General features: G+C 42.7%; 1 protein-coding gene across 1 annotated transcript; it reads right to left on the bottom strand.

Annotated features, from left to right (window-relative positions):
* Positions 1–307: 307 nt before the first annotated feature.
* Positions 308–8,359, bottom strand: LOC136523726 (sphingoid long-chain bases kinase 1-like). Its single transcript, XM_066517311.1, has 9 exons — positions 8,203–8,359; positions 6,919–7,444; positions 6,449–6,817; positions 5,322–5,415; positions 5,210–5,247; positions 4,284–4,430; positions 3,031–3,130; positions 1,945–2,903; positions 308–1,661 (listed from the first exon to the last, which is right to left on the bottom strand). The coding sequence occupies exons 2-9, from the start codon at positions 7,327–7,329 to the stop codon at positions 1,509–1,511; spliced, it is 2,271 nt and encodes a 756-aa protein (XP_066373408.1). The 5' UTR covers positions 7,330–7,444; positions 8,203–8,359; the 3' UTR covers positions 308–1,508.
* Positions 8,360–14,067: the final 5,708 nt, after the last annotated feature.

Below are 14,067 nucleotides of genomic sequence, written 5' to 3'. Positions count from 1 at the left end.
TTGCATATTTTTTTAGAGCAGATACATACGCTCTGAGCGTACAAACCCCTATGAATGCAAACACTTCAAAAAAAATTGACCGGCTAAAACATAATCCATTAGTATAATACTAATGGGCTTTTAATAAGGGACGGCTTTAAAGCCCATGAGTGGAGGTGAAACATGCGACATTAATTAGTACCATATTGCTAATTGATGTTAAGAGAGAGCTCTCCTGCCTATATAAATGTACCAACAGCCATGGAAAAAGATAACTCTCGGTCCTACCAAGCATGGGTTTTCAAGTGTATGACAAATATTATTATGTAAAAAAGCCGAAACGTTTATCCTTCATAAAGAATGAAGTATATCAAGGCGAATAAGCTTATATTTTACATGAAGTGCCACTCAGCAAACACTGTTTCACACAGCAACAGTTCAAAGGAAATAGAGGCAACTCTACAGCAGCGACCGAATGCTACTAACCCGCGCTTCCATCACGCCGAGCAGTACTGGAGAGGTCTGAGTTACAACGGCCGCCTTGCTCAGTGTCCAACCAACCTGCTGCCAAAGTCCTTATCTGTCTGGATCTTGGGCCTTGTGCACGCCAGTTTTTCCTTGCATGCTTGAGAGAGACAAATCAGGGCAGGCCAGGCAAGGTCTAGGGCTCCAGGCAGGCCAGGTACATGAACAGCTACCACAATCTCTCTCACAACCAGCGCCAGCCAGGGCAGCTACATGAACATCTGCCTCAATCTTCCTCGCAACCCCAACCGAAAATTTGCCTCATGGTTACATGTTCCTAGTGCGAGCACTGCTTGCTGGCAGCATACAAAACGAGGGATGAGAGCGCCTCCCTGAAGCTACGCTGCTTATTCCCCAGCAGAGAATACCACATCTCAGAAACAATCGTATGGCAGACAATGTTTACAAATTAGTACACAGCTCATACATCATCACAGTTTACAAATCACAATGAAAACAGGCAGCATCGCCACAAAATATCGTTCATCCCTTTCTGCTGAAACCCTACGCTGTACTGGGAATGCAACAGTCCTATAGTCTTATTCACACTTTGCAAACACAACAAACTGATCAAGGACACAGCACTGGTGTGTTGTCCCTATAATAGAAGGGTAATGAGTATATCAAGTGGCTTGCATCAGGGACCTCCAAACACACCTGGGGGTGGAGGTGGACACTAGGTTCTGGAGCAAGTACACTCATCAGGATGGTTGTATGTATTCTATCCGACGAGAAAAAGGCAAAAGCAAGAGGTGCGCAACAAGCTGCTGTCTGAGATAGGCTTTGGCTTTACATCTGGATAAATAGCACCCACCCAGCACCTCCTGCTCATCAACCACAAATGTACATCTCTGGAGCTGAGTGTCAGCTAGGCTGTTCTGACTTCTGAATATAATTACTGAATGTGGATGCGAACAAAATTCCACGGTTTGCCGCTTGTACAGGTGCAAGATTCTGGGCTGATCTCAGAGCTGCAGACAGTCCGCAGAGCAGTGTATTTACAGCTACTGTACAGGATTTTTCACTGGCCGGCCCATCAATTGGCATTGTTGAGGCAACAAATTACAGCGAACTTGCCCCTTGACATGGAGTAGTTCACCATCAATACCACATCCATCGTGTGTATTTGGGCCTGCCTTGAGCCTCACAGACTTCACCTGAATTTAGCACAGCAATAAAATGAAGAGTTAAAAAAAACTCACATGAAAAATTCTGAAAGAATGATAAACACATAAATCATTAACCATGGCAACGTCCAATGGTTGTGACATTCGCATGAAATGCCATGGAAATAAATTCCATGACAGTAAATCATACAAGAACATGCATGACAGAAAGCATGGCATTCATCAAGGCATCAAGCCAAAATCAAAGCAACACTATCATGTATAGAGTAATGGAAGATTCAACACTAGGCAAAGAGAAGCAGCCATAGCATACCTTTACATATTCTACATTTGGAAGAGAGATGTGCTTTCCAAACTGCAAAAGCACCAAAAATCTCAGTAATCTCAGTCTTCCACTTCCACCAACTAACAGCAGGTCCAAACAATTGTCATCATATTCAGCCTTGGGAGCAACAACCTGAGAGCTCAGACTCTGCACAGTCTTGCATGAATGGTTGCACACCAGTACACCAAGATAGCGCCCTTTCCTAACTGTCCATCTTTCATCTAAGCTCGGTACCAGCTCCTTAGTCAGACCAAGCTCAATGTCCTCGCGAGGACTATGGAGCTCAATTGAAGTCTCAGGTTCCCAGTTAGGTTGATTATCCCATTTAGGTTCATCGTCCCACTTTGGTCCTGAATCCCATACAGCCACAGGTCCAGGATCAGAAATTGTGGACGACGTGTCCTCTTTGTCTGCGTTAACCTTAGAGGATTTTGCATCATTTGTAGCAGACAAGCCTGGCCTTGCCTTTTCAGTCCTTGATTTTGACTTAGATCTACGCCAGTTGGGAGTCGATGTACCATGGGAATGGGGATGAAGCACTTCTTCTGGTTCTTTAAATGTGCTCCCTCTCCCTAATGATAAGCGCTTTGATTTCGGGTCAAGTGCACGAACAACCTCAGAAGGTTCATTATTTGCACAAGGACTACAAACCTCCAGCTCTGCCCCAGACATAATGCCTGTAGACATTATTGAATCAATGCTAGATAAACTTGAGGCGCGTGGTAAACATTCTGCTCTTGATCTCCAAACTACATCATCATATAGATCAGATGCATCGACCTTTTCTTGTCCTGCCAAAATTTTATGCTCAGCGCCATTGACATCTGACACTGGAAGATATTCCAATTCAAAACTGTACTTTGGCAAACACAGGAATTTGAGAAAACCAGCTACAAAGTATCGTAAAGGACCAAAATGCTTCTGATATTTCTCTGAGAGCTCAAGAACTGCAAGAGATGATGGAACGTCACTTTTTTTAATAGCAGAAAAACTAAAAAGTGACCTAAAGCCTAGCTCAAAGGCTAATTTTAGAGAACCAAGACAGATAAAAAGTCTGACATGTTGAATATTTACCATCGCTAACAAAACCAAAATATGATACGGTTGTGCCATAATGCATAGTCCCACTTTGAATCCATTCAACAGAAAAAACATCAATAGGTGTAAGACCTCCCTGCAACCAACAGGTGGTTCAATAAACATTTACATAGAACCACACATACCCACATCAAACTGTTCAAGCTAAAACTTAAAAAAGTACTGAAGAACATCTATTGATTAAATTATGCAATCAAATGTACAAACAGTAGACAGATAGACATACCATACTTTCACCTATTGAAAAGCTTTAACTTGCAACAATTAAACTTGCTTCATCAACTATTTTTCAATCTTCTAAGGTACTTATTAACAAAGAAAAACCATGCTTGAGAAGGAGAACTGGATGAATCAGGCAGCATTATACTAAGCCGATAAATTTCATGTAGGTATGTTTCCCTTTTTTGCCTTTCCTAATATAATATATAATTTCAAAAGCACAGTTGCTCCAAGTAGACATTATGACAGGAGTTATGGCAGCTTATACTCAATTCAGAATACATCAGATTTGCAGTTTCAGTACTAGAAAGGTTAAAAGGACTTTCTGACACAGTGTGACTGAAACCCTACATGAGACAATGTTTTAACCACTCTACTCTCTAGGATGCCTCAAAGCACTGGAGAAACAACATAGCCAGCAAGGATAGAGCTACAGAAGAAAACTTGAGCTACTTATCCTACATCAAGATCACAGGCAAACCCAATTAGTGAGCATCTAGTATGGAGAAACATGGGTGGTGCTGACAGCACGATGGCAATACACAGCCACTGGAATGCACCATTTAACATGGATGTGTAGTGTGTCAACAGCAGGGTAACATTACATGGCCAAGTGAATGTAGAGGAGAGATGGTAACTTGGACATACAGAAGATTGCACATGTAAAGAAGTTAGCTTGTTCATCATACCAATACTGAGAAAAAGAGAGATGATATGAAGACAGGTAGATTCGGGTTGCATGGGCAACGAAGTGACATTGTAGGATGGCAATTGTGGGAATAAAGGGGCAGGAAAAAAAAATCCAAGATTAGATATGCTTATCTCTTCGTAATTCAAAATCACCATTAATCACAAACAAAATATGTAGTTCACTTCAACCTAGCTCATAATAGAATATTTTACAGCAGGGAAATGAATAGCCCCAGCTGTCAGTTACATGCAAATACCAAATAGGAGCACAAAGACACAGAAGATGAAGTAGAATTGAAACAAAACAAAGTGTTCTTTACCCTGACAATTGACAATGCTGCAGAAATTGGATCCTTGACACCCAAGACTGTCCAAATAAGTGAGTTATCAGACCCAGCAGGTATTATACCTATTGGAACAGAGGCAGCCATATTTTGATCATCTCTGCATAGAAGACCATTGAGAACCTACACAATGGATTGATTACTACATCAGAACCTGTAGTTGACATACAAATTACTATTTCTGTGACATGCAAGGAAAGGATGGCTTCAGAGAACTAGCAAACATACAAGGACCTAAATGGTGTTTCAGGAGGTATGGTAGTAGCAAACAAATAGGTCCCTCAAAACTTAGAACCACGGTGAGTAATACATCTGAACACGATTTAGAATTCCTATGGATTAAAAAAATCTAAAAACTTGGCATGGGAAAAATCATATATGATGTACAGAATTTCTTGTGTGCTCCTACATAAGATCCCCTGAAGGAAAACACTAACATGTTACATGCACTCAAGGACCCACGTGGGTAACACACAGTGACCTGCTAAAACTCGTGTCTTTGCTTCATGAAAAAGGGTTGACCAGGTTAGTGTTCAGGCCAAGAGGTATCATATGCTAGTGTGACTCAGTTTAAGAACCCAATGCAAGTCAATCACCCCACAATTACTAAACTTGAGACATGTTGATAACCTCCGTTCAGACAAGACCCTAGAAGATAAGATTGTGAGCAAGTAGTTCCCGAAAGAGTAGGTCAAGTTGAGGAGTTACTAGGCCAGTTAGAAAATTGTTCTGGTTTATTGATGGCGAAAGCCACACAAGGTGCGGATGTCAGAAATGGGGTTGATAAGCCTGTCATTACAATCACCTTTTCTCTAGCAGGTTTAAAAACGCTGTAGCAAGAAAAGACACCTCGAAATCAGCAAAAAGGAATATATGCATGGATGAAACTAATAAGTACTAACCTCGTTTACAATTCCATCACCACCCACACATACAATACCTAGCAAATACAGGCAAAAAGTGAGGCAGATGATGAATGTAAAACACTAATCTAAGATGTGAAATTGTATATACCATCAGGACAGGTACTAAAATCAATAGTTGATACAAGAGATTTTGCATGACCAGCATGTGTAGTTTTTACCACTTCCATCTTGAAACCTGCAAGCTGTGGCTAGCACTTATTATTAAACCATACCAAAGTTCCTGAGATACTGAAAAAACACAGAATGCGTTAACAATAAAAGTATGATGACATATATTTCTTTGTATATAAAAAGGTTAATAACTTCAGCATTCTATGACTGCCACCACAGGTCAAGAATAGTCCTAAAAGGCATGATCATAAAGCAAGAAAACGACAGTAAGGCAGCAGAGACGAAACTATCTGAACATATAACAAGGGGTCAAGGGCTGAGCAGAGTTGAATCAGACATCTACATAATGGCATCAAAGTCATGATTCATTTAGACACCATGCTTTCTCAACAAGTTAATCTACTAGGGTTGCATTTCCAACAGAATCTTGGACGAAAACTATAATTAGGAGCAAGGAGCAGCTTTCCAAAGTTTCAATTACCATTTTCCCAAAATATATGAACAATAACAACTAGATGCCTTGCCAACTACACATGACTTAGCCAAAGAACCTTTTATAATGAGTCCTGGTAAGACATGGATAACATGGTTCTTTGACAGCCACTAGATGCATGCTGATGCTTCTAAAGCACAGCAGAAGTCCCAGCTCGAATTTAACATAAAGAATATCCCAGTGAGATAATTAAAGTATGAAACCATAAAATTGAGATTGTCTATTATAAGAATACACACTAAATGCTCTAAGCAGGCTGGACCAATGAATTATACATAATTCTTCACCTACCTATCCATAAATATACACTGTCAACGTTTCTATTTGACTAGATAATGTTGGTATGACTGGGAACTTTGTAATTCGTTGTTTTTTCAGTTAAAACAGATATCTTAATACAATCACAAAACATGTAACACAAGCATAGCATGAAGTTTAGTTGAATGAAGATTGCCCTAACATTCGTCTTTGTATGAAACACCTGACTAAATATGATCTTGGGAAGCATGACTATAAGTTGACTAGATTCTCTTCGTTAATCTTCCTAGTAGAAGCGACAGCACAGATCCAATATTGAGATAAGATGCATGCTTTTACTCAGCTAGACATACCTTAAATATGGGTTCCACTTTTCCATGAAAAACTTTGCTAGATCTACCATGTCCAGATCGAGGGTTCAAGATGACAAGTATCTTTGGTGGAGACCGACATTTAACATAAGGATCAAACATGGCATCAAACTGAATGAGTTCAGAAGAATGCTTCTTGCTAGATGCCATGGGGTGAGGCAACAGGTTTATGTAGCATTGCTGGTCTGCAAAACTATTAACCCACCGAAAGGCCTCGTACGGAGAAGTGGATACGAACTTCAAGTCCTTTTGGGTTCTTCTAGGCTTCATAAAGCAGGAGAGTCCACTGGATCTTTTTTCAAGAGGACACGCATGCACGGTGAAATGCCGGAGACCAGAATTATATGATACCTGCATGGTCATTTGATATTAAATTGATTCCAAATGTTGTGGACACACAGTAGAACTGAAAAATATAGATGTGAGTTTTGCAAGTCAATGAGATAACTTACAGATACAATATCCTCAAGCTTAAGGATGTTAGAACCCCATATAAGGGCTTCAGTGCTGAGCCTGGCATCAAAGCAATTGCTACTAGACCCTGATCCAGACTGTTCACTCGTTGAATTTTTTGCTTTGTTATCTAATGTAAGCTTCCCAGAATAAACTTCATACCCTAGCAAATCAGATTTCTCATCTTCAATTCTGATAGTATGTGTGCTCGGCTTTTCTGAATCCTTGATGGCATCATCAGCATCCTTTTGCTTTGAGAATATTGATGAGTTGCTTGTTTCTGGAGATACAGGAGAAGGTTGTTGATCAGCTGCAGTGGGAGAACGCCTGCTATTTGTACGACGAAGTATCTTATGGATTAACCCTCTTGGTGAAGTTAGCTTCTGCTCATGATGATCAGACTTCTGCATCTCTGACTTCTAAGGATATATCCAGTACACGGATAACATCGGGAGATGTTACATGTTAGAAAACATATGAAGCATCACTCAGGGAAGCTCATGAGAAGCCCACTCATCACTGAACCTGCAAAATGTGACTGGACATCAGCTTGACAAAAAGATGTTCTAAATTATTAAACAATTAAACACATGCTATAAACATATAATCTAATCTGACTAAAATATTATAGTTTTTAAAAAATAAAAATGAATGTTCTTAGATGTACATGCACCTGAATAGCCCAGAAAGTTTAAGATTTCTAAGGCCACACAGTTTAAGAAGGCATGAAAAAACTCATACACATTACACAAACAATATAAGATACAGGTAGTGCTTGAGGCATATCGACTATGGTCTGGTTGTCCACTCTTGAAAGGGAAGACCAAAACTCAGAAAATGGTTTGCAATGCTTCTAAGGATCTCTATGACTCTAACCAATAGACTGTGACTAACAAAAAGATCGCATAGCAGCCTTAGAGAAAACATGTTAGGTAGAATACAGGCTGGCTTTTTCAAAATATTAAAAGAGAAACAATTCTTCTACCTAAAATTAGAAACCAGAAGGCAAGGGTTTCATATTGGAAGGTACCAAGCAATTCCTAACAAACACTGTATCACATCCAAGCTTTAGAAGAGGTACAACTACAAGAAAGATGAACTTGCTCCAATCAGGGGCGGATCCAGTAAAGGGACATGGGTGTCCACATGTACACCCAATAATTTTTGCGAAAACTTCGAAGTTAGGAGGCTTGTCAAATCAAATAGCTAAATAGCTTTAGGTTAGGGTTTCGGTGCTCAGCTTCGCACAGCATAAGGGAAGGGAAGAGAAGGGGTGGGAGTACCTGGTGCTCGTCGCCGGCGAAGAGACCAACGAAAGCCTCAGCACCTGCACCTGGCTTAGGGCGGCGGCGGCCCACCAGCGTCTGAGAGCGAGAGGGGGGAGAGAGAGAGAGAACGAGGAGGGAAGAGGAATGCAGCGGACGGAAGGGGAATGCATGCAGGTCATCGACGGCGAGAAAAAAAAAAGACGCACGGGCGGGCTTTCTTGTGGGCCGGTTTTCTTCCACAGCTTCTTTGAAAATTTCTGTTTTTAAATTTTCTTTCTCTCCCTCTTAATTTTTTATTCTTGTCGATTTCATATCTATTCTCTTACATATACCAATTTCACAAACCAAGAAGCAATAACAACATTTTTTAAAATAAAAACAATTTTATCTTTGGAACAATTTCCCAAGTAAATATTAAATATTTTTGTGCCATAAACCTAGAATAATAGTTCCCATGAACTAGAAACCTTGCTATCATCAATAAAAAAAATGGTATGGACTCATATTTCCATGCTCCAACAATAAATAATAAAGAGTACTAACACTTCAATATCTCGTAAAAAAATTAAGTCTTCCTAGCACTCTCTTTCCATTCTATAATTTACTTTCAAAAGATTTTTATGTTGCAATAGTGTGGGGGTATGGCCCCCGGTATCCACAAGACAAGACATGGGCCGCACCATCAGTGGTGGCCCAGCCCACAAGATCAAGACGTGCACGGCGCTACTCGGCGTGCACCGCAAGATATTGTATAGTACCAAATAGGATATTTTCCTTGTAACCCTTTCCCTCCAGACTATATAAGAAGAGGTTGGGCCCCTAGCGGACAAGATACATATATCTGCAGTCACGCGATATCATGCGATAGCTAATACAAACCAACAGACCACAGGAGTAGGGTATTATGTCATACTGACGGCCTGAATCTGTCTACCTCGTGTGTCTTTATTGCCTTCTTGTTCTTGATCTCACGCTCCTCTGCCGATCAATCTATCTTCGTGGGATACCCCTCGAAGGACTGCCGACGATATTCTATCGATAGTTGGCGCGCCAGGTAGGAGCTTACGTGTTGTTTCCTTGTCGAATAAGATGACTTTTTCCGTAGGCTCTTTGTCCCTCCCGTAGTCCAGCCAGATCTTCACGGTCGAATCCATCTCGTGGGTCATCAACGCTGACGGAGTTGGAGAGCTCATTGAGCCGGTGCAGATCGATTCTACGCCAATCACCCCAACACCTACAACTGCAGATCCGATCTCAGAACCGCCTCCGAGGTCGCCTTCATCAACAACTCACTGCTTGCTTCCTCGCTACCAGAGGAGGCGGATCAACAACGATGATTTGATCGCATCCATCAATCAGGTTGGTCTGAAGCTCGTCGATTGCCTCTCCATCGCCGAATCGTCTCTGGACACTCTGGTTCAACGCCGACCATCCTCCGATCCAGATCTATTAGAGGCTGCTCGAGAAACTCCAGGAGTTACGGCCCTATCCTTTGGGTTCACCAACGTCACCGCTGCTTACCAACATGCCCTGAGGGGCAGATTCGCCGACTAGGTTGAAGACGTCCATCCTCTCACCGACCAGATAGTGCCATACGCCGCCGACCAGATGTTCTGTCTAAAGTTAAGTCATGCTTTAATATTTTTCTAAATATTCTCCAATCTTCGTTAATCGCCATGATGTTTCTCCGACCTATTTTCTCTATGTTTGCTCTCCAAATGATTTCTCGAACCCCCGAATAGTCATGTTGATGCTCGGACGCCTCTAGAGATGGCCCTGGCTCTGGCTCCTCCCTACACATGCATGAGCGTCTGCCCTCTGCGTTATGGATGGTCGGTAGTGGCTCCTTAGCGACGCCTGTTCCTCCTACACGTGCACGAGCTCCGCGCTCCGTGTTATAGTTAACAGGCTAGCTAGGGCTAGAGACTTAGCTACACACTAACTGTTCGGGCGGTTTATATTAAATACATCTTCACACCAACTGATCGTCGAGCTACATATGCTATTTCATCGCCATTGCTGATTTTTCTCCGTAGTTCATATATTTTTACATCATGTACTACCCGATCTACACATTTGTATTGCAGGATCATCATCTAGGTGATCAGACCACCTAGTGCTCGGACTTCTCCACCGATCAACTGGTCGGACCGCTAAGTCCATAGACTTCGTCGTCGGCCAGTTGATCAGACTATTCGCCAGTCACTTCTGCTCAATGTTCACTTCACCGCCGATTAGTTGACCAGACTGTTCGTCGCTCGTGCTTCATCGCCAGCTACATTGGTTACTCCTCGGCCCTCGGATTCTTTGTGCTTGAGGACTAAGTGGGCACACTTCACCCTACTTCACCTTGCAAACATCGCCAGCTATGTCGGGGGCTCCTCGGTGCTCGGACGTTGCCAGCGGCACCGAGGACTCCTCGGTGCTCGGACATCGCTAGCTACGCTAGGAACTCCTCAGTGTTTGGACATCACCAACTACGCCGGAGACTCCTCGGTGCGCGAACATCACCAGCTACGCCGAGGACTCCTCGCTGCTCGGACATCGCCAGCTACGCTAGGGACTCCTCGATGCTACAACATCACCAGCTACGTCGGGGACTCCTCAGTGCTCGGACATCACCGCCTACACCAGGGACTCCTCGGTGCTCGGACATCGCCGCCTACGTCAGGGACTCCTCAGTGCTCGGACATCGCCAGCGACGCCGGAGACTCCTCGATGCTTAGACATCGCCCGCTACGCCGGGGACTCCTCGGTGCGCGGACATCGCCAGCTACTGTAAGGTCAAGATGGCGACTAGAGGGGGGGTGAATAGTTGTTACTAAAACTCAATCACGTCGGCTAACCAAAACAAGTATAGAATTAAAACTACCGGTATAGCCAAGACTACACCCCTCTATCTATGTTCTCTAGCACCTCGCTAAGATTCTAATTAAGCAACAAAGGTGCCGGGCTAGCTAAAGCTCACCTAACCAATTCTAGGAGCAAGGTCACACAAACCTATGCCACTAGTACTTCAAGCAATGAGAGAGCTCCTACATATGCTAGTAAGCAAAAGCACAAAGCCAACTAAGCTCACTAGCAATGCTCAATAACAAGGCAACCAATGCCAAATTAGAGAGCATAAATACTTAACTACACAAACTAAGCAATGTGACTAATAAGGTTACACAAACCAAATTAGCTACGCAAGGGAACTACTTCTATGCTACACAAGCAAGAAGGTAACTAGTGAGCTACACACGCTAACTAATTACAAGAGCAACTACACAAGCACAATGTATATAAAAGTAATCTTAAGCTTGTGTAAAGGGATTGCAAACCAACGGGAAGAACAATGTTGACACAATGATTTTCTCCTGAGGTTCACGTGTGAAAGCTCTAGTTTGGTTTTAGTGAATTGATGAAACCCTAAGTGCTAACCTAGTTTATCAAGTGATCATGAGATAGGTAGCACACTTCAAGTAGAGAAGCTTATGAAGATCATAGCATGACAATGGTGATGGCATGGCATTGATAAGGGCTTAAACTTGAAAAGAAGAAAGAGAAAAATAAAAAGCTCAAGGCAAAGGTATAAACCAAAGGAGTTATTTTGTTTTTGTGATCAAGACACTTAGAGAGTGTGATCACATTTAGGTTTGATAGCCGTACTATTAAGAGGGGTGAAACTCGTATCAGAATACGGTTATCAAAGTGCCACTAGATGCTCTAACTCATTGCATGTGCATTTAGGATCTAGTGAAATGCTAACACCATTGATAATATTTGTGAAAATATGCTAACACATATGCACAAGGTGATACACTTAGTGGTTGACACATTAGAGCAAGGGTGAAGAAATTAGAAGTAAAAACAGAGGAGATGCCAGCGTCGGTCAAGTGACCAGACGCTGGATCCAAAAGCACTGGACGCTGACTGCCTGCATTCAGTCGCGTTGACTAGCGGTACAGAGGCTAGGGTTTACCACCGGATGCTATGCTGTGTCCGGTTGAGGTGGACCGGACGCGTTTGGTCAAGGAAAACTGGTTTTTGACCCTTACTGTACTCGACCGAACACTGAGGCTCCAGCGTCCGGTCAGCTTTGCCGGAGCGTTCGGTCAGCTTCATAGCTGTTGAAAACTAACGAACAACATTTGAAGCTGGTGACACGTGGCGTCCATCAGTGGATCGGACGCTGAGTCCAGGGTTCGGTCAGTTGGACCGGAGCGTCCGGTCAGAGCGCAGTGTGCCTAGTGAAGGGGTACAACGGCTCTATTTCGTGGGGGCTTCTATTTAAGCCCCATGGCCGGCTATGGCTCACATCTTTGGCTATTTTCATTGACATAACAACCTTGTGAGCCTAGCCAAAGTCCTCCCACTCATCTTCATCATTGATTCATCATCATAGTGAGATTGGGAGTGATCCAAGTGCATTACTTGAGTGTTTGCATCTAGAGGCACTTGGTGTTCATGTTTCACTGTGGATTTCGCTTGTTACTCTTGGTGGTTGCCGCCACCTAGATGGCTTGGAGCAGCAAGGATCATTGAGCGGAGGGTGGTGATTGTCTCCGGCTCCGATCGTGGTGATTGTGAGGGGTTCTTGACCTTTCCCCGGCGGAGCGCCAAAAGGTACTCTAGTGGATTGCTCATGGCTTGTGTGATCCTCATCTTGTGTTGGTTGTGCGGCACCCTATTGAGGGTTTGGCGTGTGAAGCCAATTAGCGCGTGAACCTCCAAGTGAGTGAATTACCACAACGAGGAGTAGCTTGCCGATAAGCAAGTAAACCTCGGTAAAAATCATTGTGTTCATCCTTTAATTCCGAGGCGATTGGTCTTCATTGTTATTCATCCTTGTGATTGATTGGTTCACTCCTCTACACGGCGGTATAACTATCTTGATCACTCTCTTTATATTATCGCAAACTAGTTGACAAGCTCTTTAGTGTAACTAATTGTGAGAGCTTGCTTGCTTGCTTAGTGTGGCTCTTTAATTAGCCTTTGAGAGCACACTAACATAGGGTAGTGTCATACCTCTTGTGTGAATCGACACTAACTAAACTAGAATTGTGGTAGGTGGCTTGCATCTTGAGTAGGCTAGCGCAACACTTGTTTCGCCTCATAATTGTCTAACTATTTTGTTAAGTGTTGTTGTAGAAATTTTTATTAGGCTATTCACCCCCCCCTCTAGCCATTAGGACCTTTCAAGTGGTATTAGAGCCGAGGTCACTGTTATTTGAGGCTTAACAACCTTCGGTGTTAAAATGGCTCAAATCAACAACACCAAGAAGCCACCCCAATTTGATGGCACAAATTATCCTTATTGAAAGTCAAAGATGACCACGCATATCAAGTCAATCAATAGAAAGGTGTGGAAGATGGTAGAAACCAAAATTGAGATTGGTGATCCGGAGAATCCCACCGCTGCTAAAGAAGTACTTCTCCAAAATAATGACATTGCTCTAAGTGTTATTCATGATGCAATTGATGAAAGAACATTTGAGCAAATCAAGAATATTGAGATGGCTCATGAGGCTTGGAAGAAGTTGGAAGAATCATTTGAGGGCACTCAAGCCGTGAAATGTGCAAAGGCTTACATTCTCAAGGAGAAGTTTGCAAGCTTCAAGATGAAGGAGGATGAGAGTGTGCCGGAGATGTTTCATAGGCTTCAAGTGCTTATCAATGATCTCAAAGCACTTGGAGAAGAGGTGAAGGATAAGGACTTCTCCCACAAGTTTTTGAGATGCTTACCTTCAAGATTTGGCACATTGGTCATAATTCTAGTGAGGAGTGGTTTGGACACCATGACACCAAACCAAGTTTTAGGAGATATTATGACCGATGATACATATAGAGATGAAGATGAGAAGGAAGAAAAGAAGGAGAAGAAGATGAGAAGAAGGA

Source organism: Miscanthus floridulus, chromosome 2 (assembly GCF_019320115.1).
Source record: "Miscanthus floridulus cultivar M001 chromosome 2, ASM1932011v1, whole genome shotgun sequence".
In the NCBI taxonomy this organism is placed as follows: domain Eukaryota; kingdom Viridiplantae; phylum Streptophyta; class Magnoliopsida; order Poales; family Poaceae; genus Miscanthus; species Miscanthus floridulus.
The sequence above is the reverse complement of the archived record's forward strand: the minus strand, read 5'-3'. Positions and strand labels throughout refer to the sequence as shown.